The sequence below is a fragment of the Lipophrys pholis genome (assembly GCF_963383615.2).
Source record: "Lipophrys pholis genome assembly, chromosome: 1".
Taxonomy (NCBI): Eukaryota; Metazoa; Chordata; class Actinopteri; order Blenniiformes; family Blenniidae; genus Lipophrys; species Lipophrys pholis.
In genome coordinates, this window is record NC_137635.1 from 35,023,093 (window position 1) to 35,041,064 (window position 17,972).

The 17,972-nt window shown below is 44.8% G+C and overlaps 1 protein-coding gene across 1 annotated transcript; it reads right to left on the reverse strand.

Moving 5' to 3' along the window:
* Positions 1–4,405: 4,405 nt before the first annotated feature.
* On the reverse strand, positions 4,406–17,302 carry dhx9 (DEAH (Asp-Glu-Ala-His) box helicase 9). The gene is made up of 28 exons (XM_080476679.1): positions 17,242–17,302; positions 16,692–16,837; positions 16,478–16,618; positions 15,816–15,927; positions 15,534–15,697; positions 15,037–15,185; positions 12,956–13,002; positions 12,673–12,809; positions 11,764–11,853; positions 11,176–11,337; positions 10,751–10,828; positions 10,469–10,660; positions 9,900–10,041; positions 9,529–9,611; positions 9,269–9,425; positions 8,968–9,065; positions 8,616–8,829; positions 8,228–8,322; positions 8,046–8,119; positions 7,819–7,971; positions 7,572–7,732; positions 7,320–7,431; positions 7,061–7,222; positions 6,639–6,766; positions 5,602–5,831; positions 5,393–5,508; positions 5,096–5,296; positions 4,406–4,999 (listed from the first exon to the last, which is right to left on the reverse strand). Exons 2-28 carry the CDS (start codon positions 16,800–16,802, stop codon positions 4,663–4,665), a joined length of 3,846 nt encoding a protein of 1,281 aa, XP_080332805.1. The 5' UTR covers positions 16,803–16,837; positions 17,242–17,302; the 3' UTR covers positions 4,406–4,662.
* Between the last annotated feature and the right edge of the window lie 670 nt (positions 17,303–17,972).

Here is a 17,972-nt window from a genome sequence, read left to right on the forward strand (position 1 = left end):
GAATTGTTTGCGAATCATCTCCAACTGCTTGTCAGAGTGTCCATCACTTAGTCTGACAAGTTCCAATCTCAAGTTCTCTATGTCATCCAGTCTTTTTCCCGGTGGCTCTTTGTTTTGAAGGAACAATCTTTTCATCTGAAGAAATAAGCGATCAAACTCTCTTGGGTCATGTTTGACATCGACACATGCTTGTAAATCCCCTTGAAATCTACACAATGCAATTTCGATCTCAGAACATGTTTCTTTCAGTTGGATAATTTCCTTTTTTTGTTTATATGCTTTGTGCCTCAGCAATTCAATGTCATCATCTGTGACGGTTTGAACCTCTACATCCTTTGTCTGTGTGAGTTTGGATTTCAGTATTTTTACTTCATTTTGAAGAGCACTGATTGTGTTTTGTTGCACATCGATATGATGTGTGAGTTCAACTATTCTTCTGCCTTTTTCAGAACTTTCCTTCTGTATGATTTTGGGGTTTTTCTTGTCATGTTCAAATTTAGCATCTTTCTTCATCATAGTATCTTTTTGATTTAACATATTACTTAAAGCAGAGCTTTCCTTCACTCCTTGCTCGATAATTTTTTCTAATGCTTTTTTGTTTATCACACATTTAGGCTCGATGTTTTTGATCTTCTCATTTTGCTTGATAATTTCTTGTTCTAATTGTAATATCTTACCCTCCAATGGTGTCACCTTATTTTGGAAACTTAGCTTTTTATCCATTTCCAGGTTCAGCTGTTGTGTCAGAGCATCCACCTCGGTCATGTGATCTGTCATTAATTTTCTTATCTCTTGTTTTGCCATGAAAAGCTCAACTCTTGCTTTCTTCTCACACTGTATTGCGTCCTGATGTCTTTTATCAAAGGCTGCCTGAAGGCATTCAGATTGTTGCTGCACTTCAACAAGTTTCTCTCTGACTGACTCATGTAACATATCTTCTTTTTGTTTGTCGCTTAGCAATGAGTCAGCCACTTTCCCTCTATTTCTAATCATAGAAATGTTTTCCTTTATGTTATCTATCTGGAGCTCCAGAGAGCTCACAGAGGCTTTGAGAGTTTTAATTTCCTCCTTTTTGAACATAAGTTCCTCGAACATTAGATTACGTTGTCTGGCTTTACAATGTTTCACTGTTTCATCTTCCACCATGGACATCAGGGCCCGTCTTGTTTTTTCCCTTTGCTCGATAAACGTGCTGTTTTGTCTTTGGTTAGTTACCAGATTCAGGATGCTATCTTCGAGATAACCATTATGCCTTCTGAGAAGCTCCGCTTCCATTTGTAGTGTGGACTGTGTTGATGTATTATGTTTGGGCATCTTTTCTTTAAATATGGGTGATAGTCTGGACAGAATCTGTTTCACACTACCTATGGCTGGAACAAAATCTGTTTATACTGGGGTTTGAGTGTAATCTGGTTAAATGAGATTCAGCAATTTCTGCGTATAAACAGGGATACTATAACGCTGTCTGAGAGGTAAACGCTGTTCTGTGACTACACCAAACATAAAATCTTTCTTCTTTTGTGTTGTCACATCAAAGTCATCTAGTCACGCTTTGATGTGACCCTGTTTTCACATCAAAGTCACCTGGTTACTGTTGTTAGGCGACTGTTTTAAAATCACAAGAGACTTGTGAGAAATAAGATGACTGGCTTAAGCTTCTTTCTTTTTCTTTTTCTTTCTCTGCGTAAAATGCTGAGCAAGACATTTCATCATTTAAGGCTTACAATGAGCTCACTTCTAATTAATTCAGCAGAACACTTGTTACACACATCAGTCCACTTATTCTTCATGTAAGAAGGAATTCTCTCCACAAACACAGTATCAGCTGGATGCTGAGGGCAAAGGACACAACAGCCTGGATGTTGGGGAGGAACTGGAACCTCTCTGCTGTTCTCTTGGATTGTTTCCGTCTCCTGAGGTTTTGCAGTGCAGTTCTGTAGTGAGGTTCTGTAGTGCAGGTACTGTTGTGAGGTTCTCCAGGAGGCTGTTTGCAGTCACACACTCCTCATGAAGCTCAGCCATAGAGATGTTTATTCTGCCAATAGAGATTAGACGTTGACCTGAGTCATAAGTGGCACAGAGGTAATTTAATGTGGTGAATAAAAGGAAAATAATCATATTGGTTATTATAATTTTGTATAGTATTTTGATTACCTGTATAATTTACTTTATTATTCATTGTTCCATCCATATAAAGTATATGAACTGTTTGAATTTGTAAAATGTTGTATAGAAGAATGCATATTTGTGTGTATACTGTAATGTAAGTTTGTGATTATGTATTTATTGTATATATCAATTGTATTTATTTGTTTCTAACTATCAAATATACTAAACATGGTTCATCACTATCCTGGCACTTGTTTCATTCTTGCATGCCAAACAGGCAAAGCTGTTCAATGATCTTCTCCATGTCATTATAGGAAATCTTCCCAGATGCAGACAGCAGGCGGATCAAAAAGAGTGTCGGCACAGAATGCAGTGCGCTTTCTAAGTGTTATCACGCACTTTTTCCTCCCAGATGTTGACTTCTTCTCATTCCTCCCTGTATTTCTGCAGCCTTTTAGTTTTTTCGGAGGAGCATTGCTGGTCGAAGGTGTACTATCAGAGTCTGTCACCATGCTGCTTTGTATGTTGTCTGCCGGTATCTTGGTCATGAGCAACTGCACCTCAATCAATGAGATAAGCGGGATTCTGTATTGTCATACTTGTGTGTGAGTATGCTGTCAGCTCATTAGTCAGAAGCAGCAGCAGCATTTCTTTCAAAGCATTTTAGAATACTTGGAAAGAAACCTCAAAAAAATAACTATACTCCTCAGACTCCCCGGGAAAGTCTATTCCAGGGTACTGGAGAGGAGGATGCGGCCGTTAGTCGAACCTCGGATCCAAGAGGAACAATGCGGTTTTTGTCCAGGTCGCGGAACACTGGACCAGCTCTGTGCTCGAGAGCTCATGGGAGTTCGCCCAATCAGTCCACATGTGTTTTGTGGACCTGGAGCAGGCATTCGACTGTGTCCCTCTGGACGTCCTGTGGGGGGTGCTCTGGGAGTATGGAGTCCAGGACCCTTTGTTAAGGGCTGTCCGGTCCCTGTACGCCCGGAGCAGGAGTTTGGTTCCCATTGCCGGCAGTAAGTCGGACCTGTTCCCAGTGCACGTTGTCTTCCGGCAGGGCTTTCCTTTGTCACCGGTTCTGTTCATAACTTTTATGGACAGAATTGCTGGGCACAGCCAGGGACCGGAGGGGGTCTGGTTTGGGGACCACAGGATCTCGTCTCTGCTTTTAGCAGACGATGTGGTCCTGGTGGCTTCATCAAACCTGGACCTTCAGCGTGCACTGGCATGGTTCGCAGCCGAGTGTGACGCAACTGGGATGAGGATCAGCACCTCTAAATCCGAGGCCATGGTTCTCTACCGGAAAAAGGTGGCTTGCCCCCTTCAGGTCAGTGGAGAGCCCTTGTCCCAAGTGGAGGAGTTCAAGTATCTCGGGGTCTTGTTCACGGGTGGGGGGAAGATGGAGCGTGAGATCGACAGACAGATCGGTGCAGCGTCTGTAGTTATGAAGTCGCTGTATCGGTCCGTCGTAGTGAAGAAGGAGCTAAGCCAAAAGGCAAGGCTCTCGATTTACCAGTCGATCTTCGTTCCTACCCTCACCTATGGTCATGAGCTTTGGGTCATGACCGAAAGAACGAGATCCCGGATACAAGTGGCTGAAATGAGTTTCCTCCGTAGGGTGGCTGGGAGCACCCTTAGAGATAGGGTGAGGAGCTCAGTCACCAGGGAGGAGCTCGGAGTAGAGCCGCTGCTCCTCCACATCGAAAGGAGCCAGCTGAGGTGGCTCGGGCATCTGTCCCTCGGGACGTGTTCCGGGCATGTCCCTCTGGTAGGAGGCCTCGGGGCAGACCTACGACACGCTGGAGAGACTATGTCTCTCGGCTGGCCTGGGTACGCCTTGGGGTCCCATCGGAAGAGCCGGAGGAAGTGTCTGGGGCGAGGGAAGTCTGGGCTTCCTTGCTTAGACTGCTGCCCCCGCGACCCGGCCCCGGCTAAGCGGAAGAAAATGGATGGATGGAGAAAGTTCAACCTGACCTGCAGCTTTTCAGCTAAATTTCTTCTTTCAAACTGGTAAAATAGAAGAGATGTGAGAGAGTTACTAATCAGAGACTCACTGCTTGTTGTTCTCATCTCAACATCTCATAGAAACACACAAGAAACCAGAACAGACTTTAAGTCAGTCTCTGAGCCAGGGGCGTTTTAAAAAGCACTAAGTCTCGGACATGAAATTATGCTGATTAGTTTAATTTTATGTCAGTCACTCTGGTGTTAATCAGTAATTGGTGAGATCGCTACCAAGCCCCGACTCCTCAGGGCTCCGGCGCCATCTTCTGACCAGCCAGTTCACAAAATTAGACGTTCTGGATCATTTGGCATTTATATTGCCATGAATGATCAGACTTTATTAGGAATGCCAATATCAGTTTTCCATAAACAATACAGACTATACATGCAAAACGCCCCAGAGAGATTTCAGCTGCTCAGGATTATTTCTCACTGCTGTCCTGTCGTCACAATTCAATTTCCACACAAGGAAAACGTATCACTAGAACTGAACTGAAAAAGATGCCCACATTTATAAAGAACATGTTTAGTTGTGTTGTCAGGACGTTAATACCCTCCACCTCTGTATCCTCCTCCCCCTCCTCCTCCTCCTCCTCCTCCTCCTCCCCCTCCTCTGTATCCTCCTCCTCCCCCTCCTCCGTATCCTCCTCCTCCTCCCCCTCCGTATCCTCCTCCTCCTCCCCCTCCGTACCCTCCTCCTCCTCCGTATCCTCCTCCCCCTCCTCTATAGCCTCCTCTGTAACCACCGCCTCCTCCATATCCTCCGCCGCCTCTGTATCCTCCACCCCCTCCTCTGTAGCCTCCATATCCTCCTCTGTAGCCACCACCTCCTCCGCCTCCATCAAAGCGTCCCATCTTCGGAGGTCGTGGCCCGTCTCCCATCCTGAAGGGAAACACAAGAGTTTATCATATTAAATCAGACAGGGACTAATTTTCAGACGGTTTCCAGAGGTTCTCTCTATCAGAATTGAAACAGTACCTCTGGTTGCTGACCATCAGGTTCAGTCCACAAGCCGATGGCTTGGACACGTATCTGATGACGTTCAGGAGTCGTTCGTTAGTTTTGTCCATCTGTCTGATGTACTCCGGGTCTTTAGTCACCTCAACCACCAGAGCCTCCAGGGCCGCCCGCAGAGCTGCCACACCCCCCGCCACCTCATGAGAGATCCTCAGTTTGATCCTGTGGTCATTCAATGTGAGAGATGATAAATTTCTACTCAATTTCACCAATTTCAAGCTTCTAAAAAAACTCAATGATGAGAATCCTGCAGCTCACCAGTCATCAAGCTCGACGATGTCTCCGTTGGAGCTGATCTTCTTGCAGGCGAACAGTAGCAGCTGCAGCGGGCTTGCCAGAGTCATACCTTTAGCCGAGATTGCCCTAGTTCGGATCTGAACACAACGAGTGAAGAAGAATGAGACAGAAAAATCGAATAAAAAGCATAAAATGATGAAAAGTGACTGTGTGGGATGAATAGCTTGTACCTTCTCGCTGAACACAAAGAACGGGGACGGGTAGGTCATATCGTGGCTGCTGAAGGGGCAGTTAACAGAGGATTTGTGAATGAGAGCGTTGCGTCCCTCTGTGGTCAAGATCTTCCTCTTTTCTTTGTGGTAACAGACGTTCGGGTATAAGCCGAAGGTCAGCAAGGAAACCACCAAGTCCAGGTTGTTGTCGGGTCCCACATTGTTGAACATCTGCGTCAGCAGACACTCTAACAGAAAACAAGAAGAAGATGATACAACCGGGCTCAGGTTTCCACCGCAAGAATTGTGGATGGTACCGAAATAACCGCTCCAAAGATTGACGCTTTTCTGTCACCCGTCCGTTAGGGTATTCAGGACAACTGAATGGGTCTGATTTTGAGGGGCAGTCTGCTGATTGGTCAGTGATTTACTACACGCCCTCAATATTTTAATATGTCGGCTGTATGAATCTTCTGTTGTCAACATATTCAGCTTCGCACTATTTTTTTTATTTTTTTGCGGCACAACTTTCACGTTGGTCCTGAAAGAGCAGAAGCGAGGCAGGAATGGAGACCAGGACTCGGGCCCAGAGCTGCTCCGATCACATCGCAGCCGCACTCTCTGCCCCAACGCGGAAGTTTCGGCTGTCACGTTGCCGGTGATGCCACGTGTTGCGCCACGGGACCGGAGTCGACCGCGCTCCGGTGTACTTAGCCGGGGCCACAACACCGGGGCCGGCCGGCGCTCACTCTCTTGGAATAAACACGGAAGTTGCAGCTGCAGCTACGTGATTGAAAAAAAAAAAAAGTTAACAACTAGTGCAAAGCGGAGGATGGAAACAACAACAGAGGATTCATAAGGTCCAGATCTGCCGCCCCCGGCTGAGACAACTGTTGCAACGTTGCATATCTGCAGAGCTCACAACCCCGCCTACATTTGAACCGTACTTTCTGCGGTGGAAACGCGCAACAGATTTGGCTCTGGGTACGCTTTGCCGTACTGCTCTGTTCCATCCCTGCACTTTTTATGCGGTGGAAACTGGGCTTTATAGATACCTTCAGGGAATCCAGTGTTGATCAGGATTTCTTTCAGTTGGACTTTGGCCTCCCAGGTCATCCTCAGAGTGGACATGTTGAGACGTTTGTGCTCACAGAAGCGATTCTCTGCCTCCTCACCATTGATTCTGAGCATGAAGATAAAGGAGTAATAGTTGAGAAGGCCCGTCTACTTTTTTTTTTGAGCTATGAGGACAGAAAGAGCTCAGTTTGAATAATCCTTTTTAATACAATGAAAAGAGATCAACAGATCACATCATGCTCCTACACAGATTTATCCATGGTTTATCAGGTTTTACCCGTCACCGAAATGTACCTTACAAATGTGAAAGAACTGTTATAACATACAGTTCAATGTGTCCTTGAGCAAATTAGTAGGCAGTTATCTACCAGAGGATTGACAGAGACCTTGCTCCACCTACCTGACATCATCCCACGCCTGGAAGACAGACAGCAGTGCCACGTGATCAGAGAATCGGTTGCCAGCAAAGTTTCTGTGGACGAAGCCGAGGCGCCTCCCTTCGCTAATGAAGGGCTCAGGGAAGCAGGAGGCAGCGGAAATGGTGCACATGGCATCACCAACACTACACATAGAAAAGACGAATTAGATGGATTTTGTAAAGGAAACAGGCGGCGGTTATGGAATCATTCAGCAAGTGGATGCAAGAAGGACAAGCTAACTGGAAGATGCATCCCATGATCATCATCTTGCCCAGACGAGGTTCGATGGGCATCTTAGCCAGAATCCGTCCAAGGGGGGTCAGCTCATCGTTGGTGTCAAGGGCGTCCAGCTCTGAAATAAACACAGAGCCACAATCAGATCAAGGCTTATACGTCATTTCAGATCCTGAAACCTTGTGTTTGTTGAAGGCTGTTGAGACAATAAAAAAACATAAAAAGGTCAAATAAAGTGAAGCAAAGTGCCAGCATTACCTCTCAGAGTGTGTTCAGCCTCGATAACTGCGTCCAGCGGCGGTGGCTCGATTGCCTTGGACAGGAAATGTCCGATGGCTCCGAGTCTCAGCAACTTGATGCTCAGGGCCACTTCGTGCAGCGGAGTCCTGAAGATCTCAGGAGTCATGTGAGTCTCTAGCCTGCAAGGACAAACGCGTACTCTTTAACACCCCAATGGAGCTCCCAAGTCTGAAAGGAGTCGGCATCTTCTGACGGCTGGTCGTACCTCTCGAATCGGGCGTGGCTGCACAGGTGGAAGCAAAAGCCCGGTCGGACTCGACCGGCTCGACCTTTCCTTTGTTCCAAGTTGGTTTTGGAAGCCCAGACGGTGGCGTAGTTGGTCATATTGTTGTGGGAAGTGAAGAGCTTCACCTTCTGCCTGAGAAACAGCAAGGTTCAATCAGAGGAGGCCTGCTCACAGACGCCCCAGTTAGCAGCGGGTTTCACACTTACTTGCAAGAGTCGATGACATAGACCACATCGTTGATGGTGATGCTCGTCTCTGCGATGTTTGTGGACAGAATCACCTGAAACACCAGAAGGCCGTTTAACTAGCTCAGTGAAAAAAAAAGAAAAATCTCAGGAATGAAGACAACACTACATAGACGCTCCTTCAGAGCCTTCATAGCACTGACCTTCGTGATGTCATCAGGAACTGGTTCAAACACCCTCCTCTGCTCTTCCCGGGGGATTTGAGAGTGGAGTGGCAAAACCTTGTACCGGTTACTCGCTGACAGATGAAACAGAAGTTCATTAAAAAATTCAGCTTTTATGTTCAACAAGCAGGTTTGCGATGAGAGAGCTAAACACACACAGTCCCACACCAGTGGTTCCAATACTTCTGAAAATGTGTGAAGTATAATCAGTAGCCAACCAGCGAATACAGATGACATAAAGTGATTAAACATTTTTTAAATGCAGGCTTTCCTGAGGTCTGCCATTCAAACCAACGTGGCTCTTTGGATACCTCATGAACTCAGGACATGACATGCTAGAACATCATGGTTCATTAACGCTGCTTACAAAAGTGTGGGTTGGTCTCCAGGTGCCTCTGCATGGAGTAGATGAGATTCCAGCCAGGCAGGAAGATGAGCACGGCTCCGGCGACCTGCAAAGTCTCAATGTACTTCAGCAGAGCCTCCACCAACTCGAAGGATGTCTCCTTCTCGTTGATCTGAGCCATGGAGCGCTTCGTGTCAGCCGTGTAGTCCGGCCCACAAATGAGGTTACAGTTGGTCTGCAGAGGGAAAGACACAGGCCAAGCCGAGAGGTGAACTTTTGTGCTTCAATTAAAACACGAAATGCAGAGAAGGGATACATTGCTGATAATTTAGAGCCCCCCCACACCCTGCGGCCCATAAAATAAGTTTCTTACGTCATCATCTCCTCCCTCCTCGTCTTTGTCTTTCTTCTTACGGTCCATCGGTGGAGGGACAAAGTTGGTCATTTGGATGCAGTCCTCCAGGAAATATTCTGAAAAGAAAGAAATGGTTTTCTGAGGATATGACCACGTTCTCTTCCTGCTGTGGACTCAACTTGACTTCAGATACCAGACTAAAGGCCACTATGTTGGTGATCTCAGTTGGTAACTCTAGTGTCTGTGTGCTCTTCCACAGAATTGCCCCTCCCTGAGTGTACTGGACTGACGCAAGATTCTGGCTTTGGTTTGAGCTCACCTTGAACGGGAAAGGTGCGTCCGAACACCTCTATGATGGGGCAGTTGAAGAAGTACTCTCCGAACATGGTGGTGTCGATGGTGGCCGACATGAGGATGATGCGGACCTCTGGGAAAGCCTGGACCACATCTCTGAGGACCACCATCAGGAAGTCGGTCTGTGAAAAAACATGCAAAAACAGGTGAACATGGCTGCAGCGGCCCCCGCTGGGACTTGTTTTAAAAGCTTGCGAGGTTTCAAGAGTTGTTGAATGAACTCACGTTGATGTCTCGCTCATGGATCTCATCAACGATCACATGACTGATGCCCCTGATTCCTGCTTCAAGCTTTCGCAGAAGAACACCTGTGACGCAAAAAACCACAAGTGCCAAGCCATCAGGGAGATATTACAGAGCCCCCCCCCAACCCAACCCTCAATATATTTATTTTTCTAACTTATCATTTGATAATTATTTGGTTTTACATCATATCTTTGAGAAAATTTGACAATATTTATTTTGTGTTGTTTTAACCTTTTGAAATGTTTTTCTTTTTTTTTTTTTTTTGAATATTTTGTTTAAAATAAAATCCTTCATTCAACTCAAACAATTTTCATGCTGGGCTGCAGCCCAGGGCGTGTTTGTAAACGTACCGACAGTGCAGAAAAGGACACTGGCGTGGGGTCGAGGGAGGACAGACTCGAAGCGGACGCTGTAGCCGCAGCTTTTCCCCACATCTTCTCCTCTCTCATAGGCGACGCGCTCGGCCACAGAGACCGCACTGATCCGTCTGGGCTGCAGAGAGAATGAAGGTCTTTACCAATAATAATCATTATATATCATCTTCTCAGGTTTATAAAAATAAACAAATAAAACAGAAAGAATGAGCTACAAAAACCAAAGATGTTAACCTCTTTCCCCCTAAGATTTCTCTTTATTTCAGAGAAAAAGAAGTGAGGAGATTGTGAAAAACATACACATTAAACTAAATTTACCAGAACATTTTTGCATTAAAAATATTGAACTGCCAGGGGGATTGGTTTTATTTTCCCAAACTCAACTTTATAAAGTCAGTTTCTACATCAGCATTTAGCTGCAATCAGCTGTTCAGTTCTGGATCCCAGCATTGCGCTATGTCTGACAATCTCACTAAGTAGCAGCAACCAAAGGGCAGATAGGAAACGTTTAATTAAAAATTTTCTCTGTAAATTATACACTTTACCTGGGTGACCACGATGTTACAATCGGCCGCTCGGCCTCCCTTGACGAAGCGGTCCAGGATGTACTGCGGGACCTGAGTTGTTTTACCGCAGCCTGTCGCTCCTCGGATGATCACCACAGGGTTGTTGTCCACGGCCGCCATGATCTCCTTCTCAAAGTGTTTGACGGGCAGCTGCTCGCGCTCCGACAGAATCTGAGTGAACGGACATCTGCAGTGAACACTCAGTGGCACAGTGAACAAAGCAGAGGAACGCAAGTGTTGTGAGAGAGGCGCCGCACTGACCCCCTGCAGATTGGTGTCGTGGTCAAGTTGGTACATCAGCTCGTTCTGCAGGTCGTTGCTGATCTGCTCAGGGGTGCACTGTAAGGGCGAAAATGGAGGATTTAACATCTTCAACCTAGTTTTCTTTGAATAAAGTAGAGATGACTAGACAATATCAAGGTCAAAGTCAGTTGTTATAACAGCCATCAGTAGTTTCATTTTGACTACTTTATTTACTCCAGCTACTTTTATTGTAAACAACAATCAAAAAAATCAAACAAAAAGCTATATTGTGGTCATTTAATTCTGGAAATGGAAAAAGAACCAAGCATTTTATAGGATTTTCAGAATTGTGGTGGCAAATAAAAATGTGAAATTAAACCATATCTATAGATTTTAGTTCTGAAAATTAAGGATGCTCCACGTCTGTTTTTTTAGTTACTCACAAAGGCCAGTGGTCCTTCGTCGATGTTGCTGCTGGTCCAGGGGTTCCAGTTGACCTGTGGCGGTGACCACGGGACAACACCGGCTGTGCTCTGACGCTGGGACGGCTCGAAAGTCGCCATTTTTCCCTGAACCAGGGACACGGGGAAGCTGGGGTCTGCGGGCTGGACGACACAAATTTTGTGTTGGACTGTTCATTAACACCAATTAAATCTCATGTGGGGAACACACTTTCGAGCACCTCTGACAGATTGACATCCTCTGCATAAAGGGGGAAAAGATCTGCAAGAACACTGTAATTCAGTTCTGCGTGTTCAAAGAAGAAATGTTGAATGATGAGTTTCTATACCCTGCTGCTCAAGACTGTCCTGTCTGTGCAGCTTTGTGGCTGTTTCTTGTACTCCAACAGCAATGCTGGCTTCAGAAATTGACTTAAACTTGCTGGGCTACATTAAAAAAGGTTTAATCTGTAATAATATGTAGTAATACATGCAAAATCAACTGTTTTACAGGGTCTTTCATGCCGCCAATCTCCCACTGGTGCGCGAGGGACAGGTGTGTTACTGTGTGACGATCGCCGTATGACTCACAGGTGGAGCGATATGAACTCCAAGCTCCTGGACCACAGAGCCCAGCTGCTGCTGGAGGTCCGGAGACACATTGACGTCAAACGCCTCCAACTGGACACAAAGCAACCGACAAGAAAGTCACAAACCCCTTCCCCATCAGGCAGGCAAAACTATTGTCAGTTTCTCAGTTTTGCACTGCGTCTGAAACTGTTCCTATAGGAGTGCTACATTGGTGAAATAAGTGGCGTACGACGTTTTGGAGTGAAGCAATGACGTGGCTCACTTGGCTCAGTTGACAATAGAACAACAACCGGTTCTTCGGCGGTGCTCATTTAAGAACTAGCAGCTGGTTCTTTTTTGGTGGAAAATCCCTCTTAGTGGTTTTAATGAAGGCCCTCATGGTGTCACAAGAAGATCCTGAAACATTGGTGATAGTGGCCATGCTGAAGCCACGGTACTGGAATATGGGAGAAGCAATAATCTGCTCTTAGTTGTTACAATCGAAATACACTGTCTTAATACTATAACGTTATAAAAAATACTTAGTGGCACAGTTACAGCAGCTTTTCTCGAGGAGTTTCTTTGTCGCCTCTTGATATTTTCTTAACTATTAACTATGAAGGAAAGCCGTTGTGACTCATTTATATATTTTATAGCCGTGGGTGTGTTTGTGAGCTGGTAAAAAAACAAAAAAAAAAAAAACTCCCCACGGTAATCCAACATGCCTTGTGTTGCATTTAGTGCTAAAACATTGGACTGTTGTGGAAGTTAGATCAAAGAATAAACATGAGCCAAAGTAAACGGACAACAAGAGCAAATTTTCCCTTCTGTTCTTGTTGTGCACCAGCAATAATACCACAAGTTTTCAAAATGAACAAACTGTCGTTAGAATGCTTAAAAAGCTGAAAATTTGTGTTTCTCACAACATACAGTTTCTCCTTCTTTCTTCTTGGTGATTCCAGAGTAGGGCTCGATGACTCCCAGGTGGTATAGCTGTCGGACCAGAGACAGAGCGCAGGACTGTGCGGCCAGTTTCTTGTTGGAGCCGTGCTCCCGACCGGTGATCCCTGCGCGCACACGTACACGTACACACACACGTACACACACAGCTGACTATACCGTCCTTTACCTTTAGTGACACTCAAAGTTGCTCCTGATCAGAGACTCCAACTTAACATCAACATAACAGCAGTTACGCGCCGTATATTCTTACTTCTGCCGAGCTGTTTCACAAACAGCTGCATCTCGGCGATGAAGCTCCTGCGGATACAAAACACAGTGTCACTCTCTGCGTCCACCAAAAACAAAAGTGACGTTTTCCACTTGGAAGTGCTGCACTCACCTGCTGTGATGGCAGGAAGAAACCTGTATGTTTTTCTGCCGGACTTTTGAGCTTTTTTTTTTTTTACACACCAATCAACAGCTTTGACCCTGGATTCTCCCTCAGCCACTTTCTGCCCCTGCGGTGAACAGCGAGACCAGAAATCACAACCAGACTCCACTGAGCCCCTTGAGCTGCACCCATGGGACAACTTTAGTGCACCTAAATGCTGCCCCATGTCTTCCTTCAGTGTAGTTGTGAGTTCTGGCGCCACCGACATGCTACCTGACGGAGCCTGAATGCACCGCCTGAATCTTGGCTTCACCAGCAGTGTGTGAAAGTAACAGAAGGACTTGTTTGTAAACTGGGTGGCGGTCTTGTAAAAATATTGGTATCTGCATCTGCTTCTAAGACTATTACAATGCTTGTCCTATGAATTTGGTCAGCTTGTTGCTTGGTTAGTAATTAAACTCAAGCTGCCAGAGTTTACTATACCATCCGTCATTTTCTTTTTGGACAGACAAGATGCGAGATTTACAAGATTGAGCAGGCTGGAGCCATCGGGTTAAATTCAAGTCAAACGTACACCAGTGGAACGCTTACGTTACTGTGATTGCTTAATCAGCTCTTTTTAAACTTGGCCGTTCAAATGATTGTCATTTTAAGGAGACTTGGCTGGATTCACTCTTTCTGTGCTTCGGTAGATCAGTGAGAGCTCTCGGGTGTAGCCGACACACTCCGGAGGTCTCTTGGTTTATGTCAGTCCAGCAGAAAAACATACAGCCACATCCCCAACACCAAGTGTGAGACTTCAACTACAACTGTGCGGTGCGACACACACCAGCTGTGTCACAGTAAGACCAGGGGCAGGACGGGAGTCGCAGAAAAGAGGTGAAAGAAGGATGACAGGAAATACACTGGAAGAATGACACAGCCGGTGTGTGATGCCCTTAGGAACAGGTCCGCGTCAATGTCACAGTGAAGAGAATTAAAATCTAAATCAAGACTTCATAAAACAGAAAATGTATGGCAAGCAGTATCAGAACTTCCTGCATTTTAATGAACATAATAGTTGTTCTTCCTACACTACAGAGTCCAGATCGGACTGATATTTTTTTCAGTGTAAAATGTTTTCCATATGTGAACCGATACAAGTTACCCAACTATGTTCAAGTGATCTTTTCAGAAGGATCAAGCCTGTAATAAAAGCGTCAACAAATTTCTATTAAAAAAATAAATAAAATTAAAAAAACCTTTAGATAGCAGTGTTTTCAATATTGTACTGTGTTAGACAACCGCAAAAATAAAAAGATTTTTGCCATCTTGACTTTTATAACTGGCCATCTGGTAAGTAAATACTGTGTTTTATTCTTATTTCACTTTACAGCCAATTCAGTCTGTAGGCGACACACGACGACAGCGGGCAGATCAGTTTAGCAGACTTTTAACGATGCACAACATACTGTTGGAATATGCTCAAAACGTGGTTTGTAGTATCTTCTGGTGTGGATAGCACCAGGATATGTGGATATCATGTGCATATTGATCAACAATATTCTGCCTTCACACATGTGCAAGTCACATTTTATTTTGGCAAAGACACCAGCAGGTTGAATTCCTCTGCGGGTCAATGCACGGTTGAGTTTAATTTGTATTGACCACTGCAGTGAGGATCTATAGTCGATAGTCAATAGTTTTAAAAGCGTCCCCGAGTCCATGCAGCGACTTCCATGATAAAAGTCAGATCAGATCATAATCAGTCACCTACACCAAAATGCTCCTCCTTTCTTCTCTATCAGAGGAAGACTATACATACTATATTATAAGGATTAGACACAGATGAAGGCATTGTAAATGCAGACGCCACGATGCGGGTTAGTGGTTGTTTGTGGACTACAGTCCTAACTGCAAAAGCTGAAAAACGTCAGACTGGATCTGGCTGAAGATTTACAGCCAGTACAAAAGCCTCTGACCTGTTGTGGTCCGGTCCCACTTGGCTGTACTTATACTCAGCCGTTGTTTTCTCCTTTTGGAAGAACTGGTTAAGACGGGCTTTTGCGTTCTCCAGAGTCCAGTTACCGTGGAGATTAGCATTCAGATCCACCTCTTCTGACTCCAGAGTCTGTAAACAACATTCGGACAAAGTACAGGGGGCCATCACGGATGCAGCACTTTGAGCCACATTTGATCAAAAGTATTGTACAAAAAACACTTATCATTAAATGGTTATCTTTCACCTCAGAGAAATACTTTCATCACAGCTTCTTGATAATTTTCTGCTACTGTTCTCATTGGAAATGTTGTATAATTTAATTCAATTAATATTCGGGACATTCAAGAAGCTGTTTCAGAAAGATTACACTTGGTAATCTTACATTAAATGGGTCCCGGTTACATGTGTTAGAAAAGTTGGGAGTAAATGCCTTTTAGCCCAGCATGTTAGGAACGAGTGGTGAGCTGCGTTTCTCACTGCCTGTGCTTCTTGCTCATCCCTCTTGGTGTAGTACTCCTTTAGGTTGGCTCCTCGGTCCCATTGAGCTCCTCCTCCTCCACCACCAACTCCTCCTCCTCCTCCTCCTCCTGAATAACCAAGTCCCGTCACTCCAGGGACTGGGCCACTGCTGCCTGCCTCCTCTGAAAAACAAAGATTGTTGACATATTAATGAATGTGAATGAGAGATCAGTCACTGCTCCTCTCAAGTCAGACCAGACTTTGCGTTTTCATGTGTGACAGGCGTAATCCTCCCATCACCTTGCTCAGCTTTCACTACAAGGTGAGGAGGTAGAGGACCATGTGAAGGGAGGTTTCCAAAACTGCCGTTATCTGCTCCAGCATCAGGTGCGTCTGCATCGGGAGCGCTCACCTGTATAGGACACATTCCTGAATATCAGCTGGAGCCACAGTGTCACGACTCGGTAAGTATGTATTGATGAGAGTGGCAGCACCTAGTAAAATGACTTGAATCGATTATTTTTTGATCGACAAAAATGGGTATTATTCCCAAGCAATCAAGGGCACAAGAATTCAATATAGGAACAATAAAGTCCCATCTTACTGAATAGATTCAGCAGATAATTACATGAACATCAAACAATATGGTTAAAACCGAATATTTACTTGGTCGTATATGAAAAGCTTGCACCAAGGAGCTATCTGACAGAGATACTGCTGTGCCATCTGATTGTTTTTCTTGATGGCCGCATTCATGATTTATTGTTGTTGTTTTTTTGACGAAATGGAAGGGTTTCTATTCATGTGTTGTGTCTGAGGTGAAATAATGCATTTTTGCATTTCTGTGTGCAGGACAAGTGAAGCCCTACATCTGAATGGATTCTAAAGTCATTAAATCTTCATCCATCTCTACAATTCCCCCCCCCCCCAAAAAAGAAGAAAAACCAAAATGACATGCTGACCCCATGAGCAGGAACCTCGGCTGCATTAATTTGCCCTACTCGAACCAGATAATTAACAAAGTCCCTGGCAGCGTTGGTCTGAGCATCCTTCTTGTTGGTGGAGTTTCCCATCCCGGTGTAGTTGAAGCTGTCGACTCGGACCTACACAGAGGGGAGGCACGGAGTTAGAAAAGTCGCCACTCACTGGAATGGGAAGAGCAATCGGTTCACTGACCTCACACAGAAACTTCTGCCTGTTCTTGTTTCCTGCTGCTCGGATGTCATAGCTGGGAGTGAGCTTCTTTTTTCCGCACCAAGCATACAAGAAGTTTTTGATGTCCGCCATGGAGGCGCAGTTCCCTCCTCCGTTGGCCCTTTAATCTGAGAAATGATACACTCCCATCAGACGCCATGTGTCCAGACTGTAACAGTATTCGCTTAATGAAAAGGGACTGGTGGATTAAAATTACATCTCTCACGAAAGATGATAGTACAGATAAAATAAGAGGAAAAAAAACAAACCGATAGAAGTGACATAAATAGACACATGTGTTTGAGTGTGAAGACCGGTATTGCTCTCAGTGTCCCTTGGGATGAAGACAAACAAACGTGAGATAGAAATGTGTTCGGCTGACCGGAGTCAATCAGACAGCACGCTCACGCGAGCTTCACGTGAAAAATGTCACACTCAGAAAGAAAAATGACAGGGTTTAATGCAAAAGCTGCGTTCCATCTCACACACACCAGTCAAACCGCGTAAAATGCACAAACATATTAATACCCACAAGGAGAGCAGTGAAAGATCATAAAAGCTGCAAAGTGCACCGGAACACGCACATCGTCACCGGAGGAGAAAAGTCAAAAGTGGCATTGTTGTTTTTTTTGTTTAGTTTCTGCCAGCGCCCCCTTCAGGCCGGGAGGGAAATAACAAGTGAGCTTCTCCTTTTTTCTTCTTTTTCTTCTTCTTTCATTTATTGGCGGCTTGCAAACAGCTTTCAGGTGTAAGTGAGCTCCATCATTAACCTCATATGAACAACTCGTGTCCTCACGGTTCAACACGAACCGTTGTAATGGTGTGGTGGTGGAGTTGCTCCTTCAATATCAACACTAGAAATGAATCCCTCAGAAATATAAATGTATGGTGAAACAGACAAAGTAATCCCCAAATATTATCTTCGGGTTCACAACTAACGGGAACTGAAATCCATCAGTATCACGCGATTATAACAAATTCATTATAAGAGACTGTGCCAATGCCTTACATAAAAAAAAAAGTAATTTGAAGATGAGAGTTTCTTCAAATTGATAGAAAGGAATTACTGTTTCAAGTTCAACACTAAAAATTAATTTGTCAAAATTAGTAATCGCAAAGTAATCACCAAACATGAAACACAGAAACATTATCTTGCGTCCAGAACTAATGTAAACGAATCCATCATTACCACACCATTGTAACAAATTGTTATTTATGCAGGTGATATATTTATGAATGCAATGGTATTGTTATCTGCTTTTT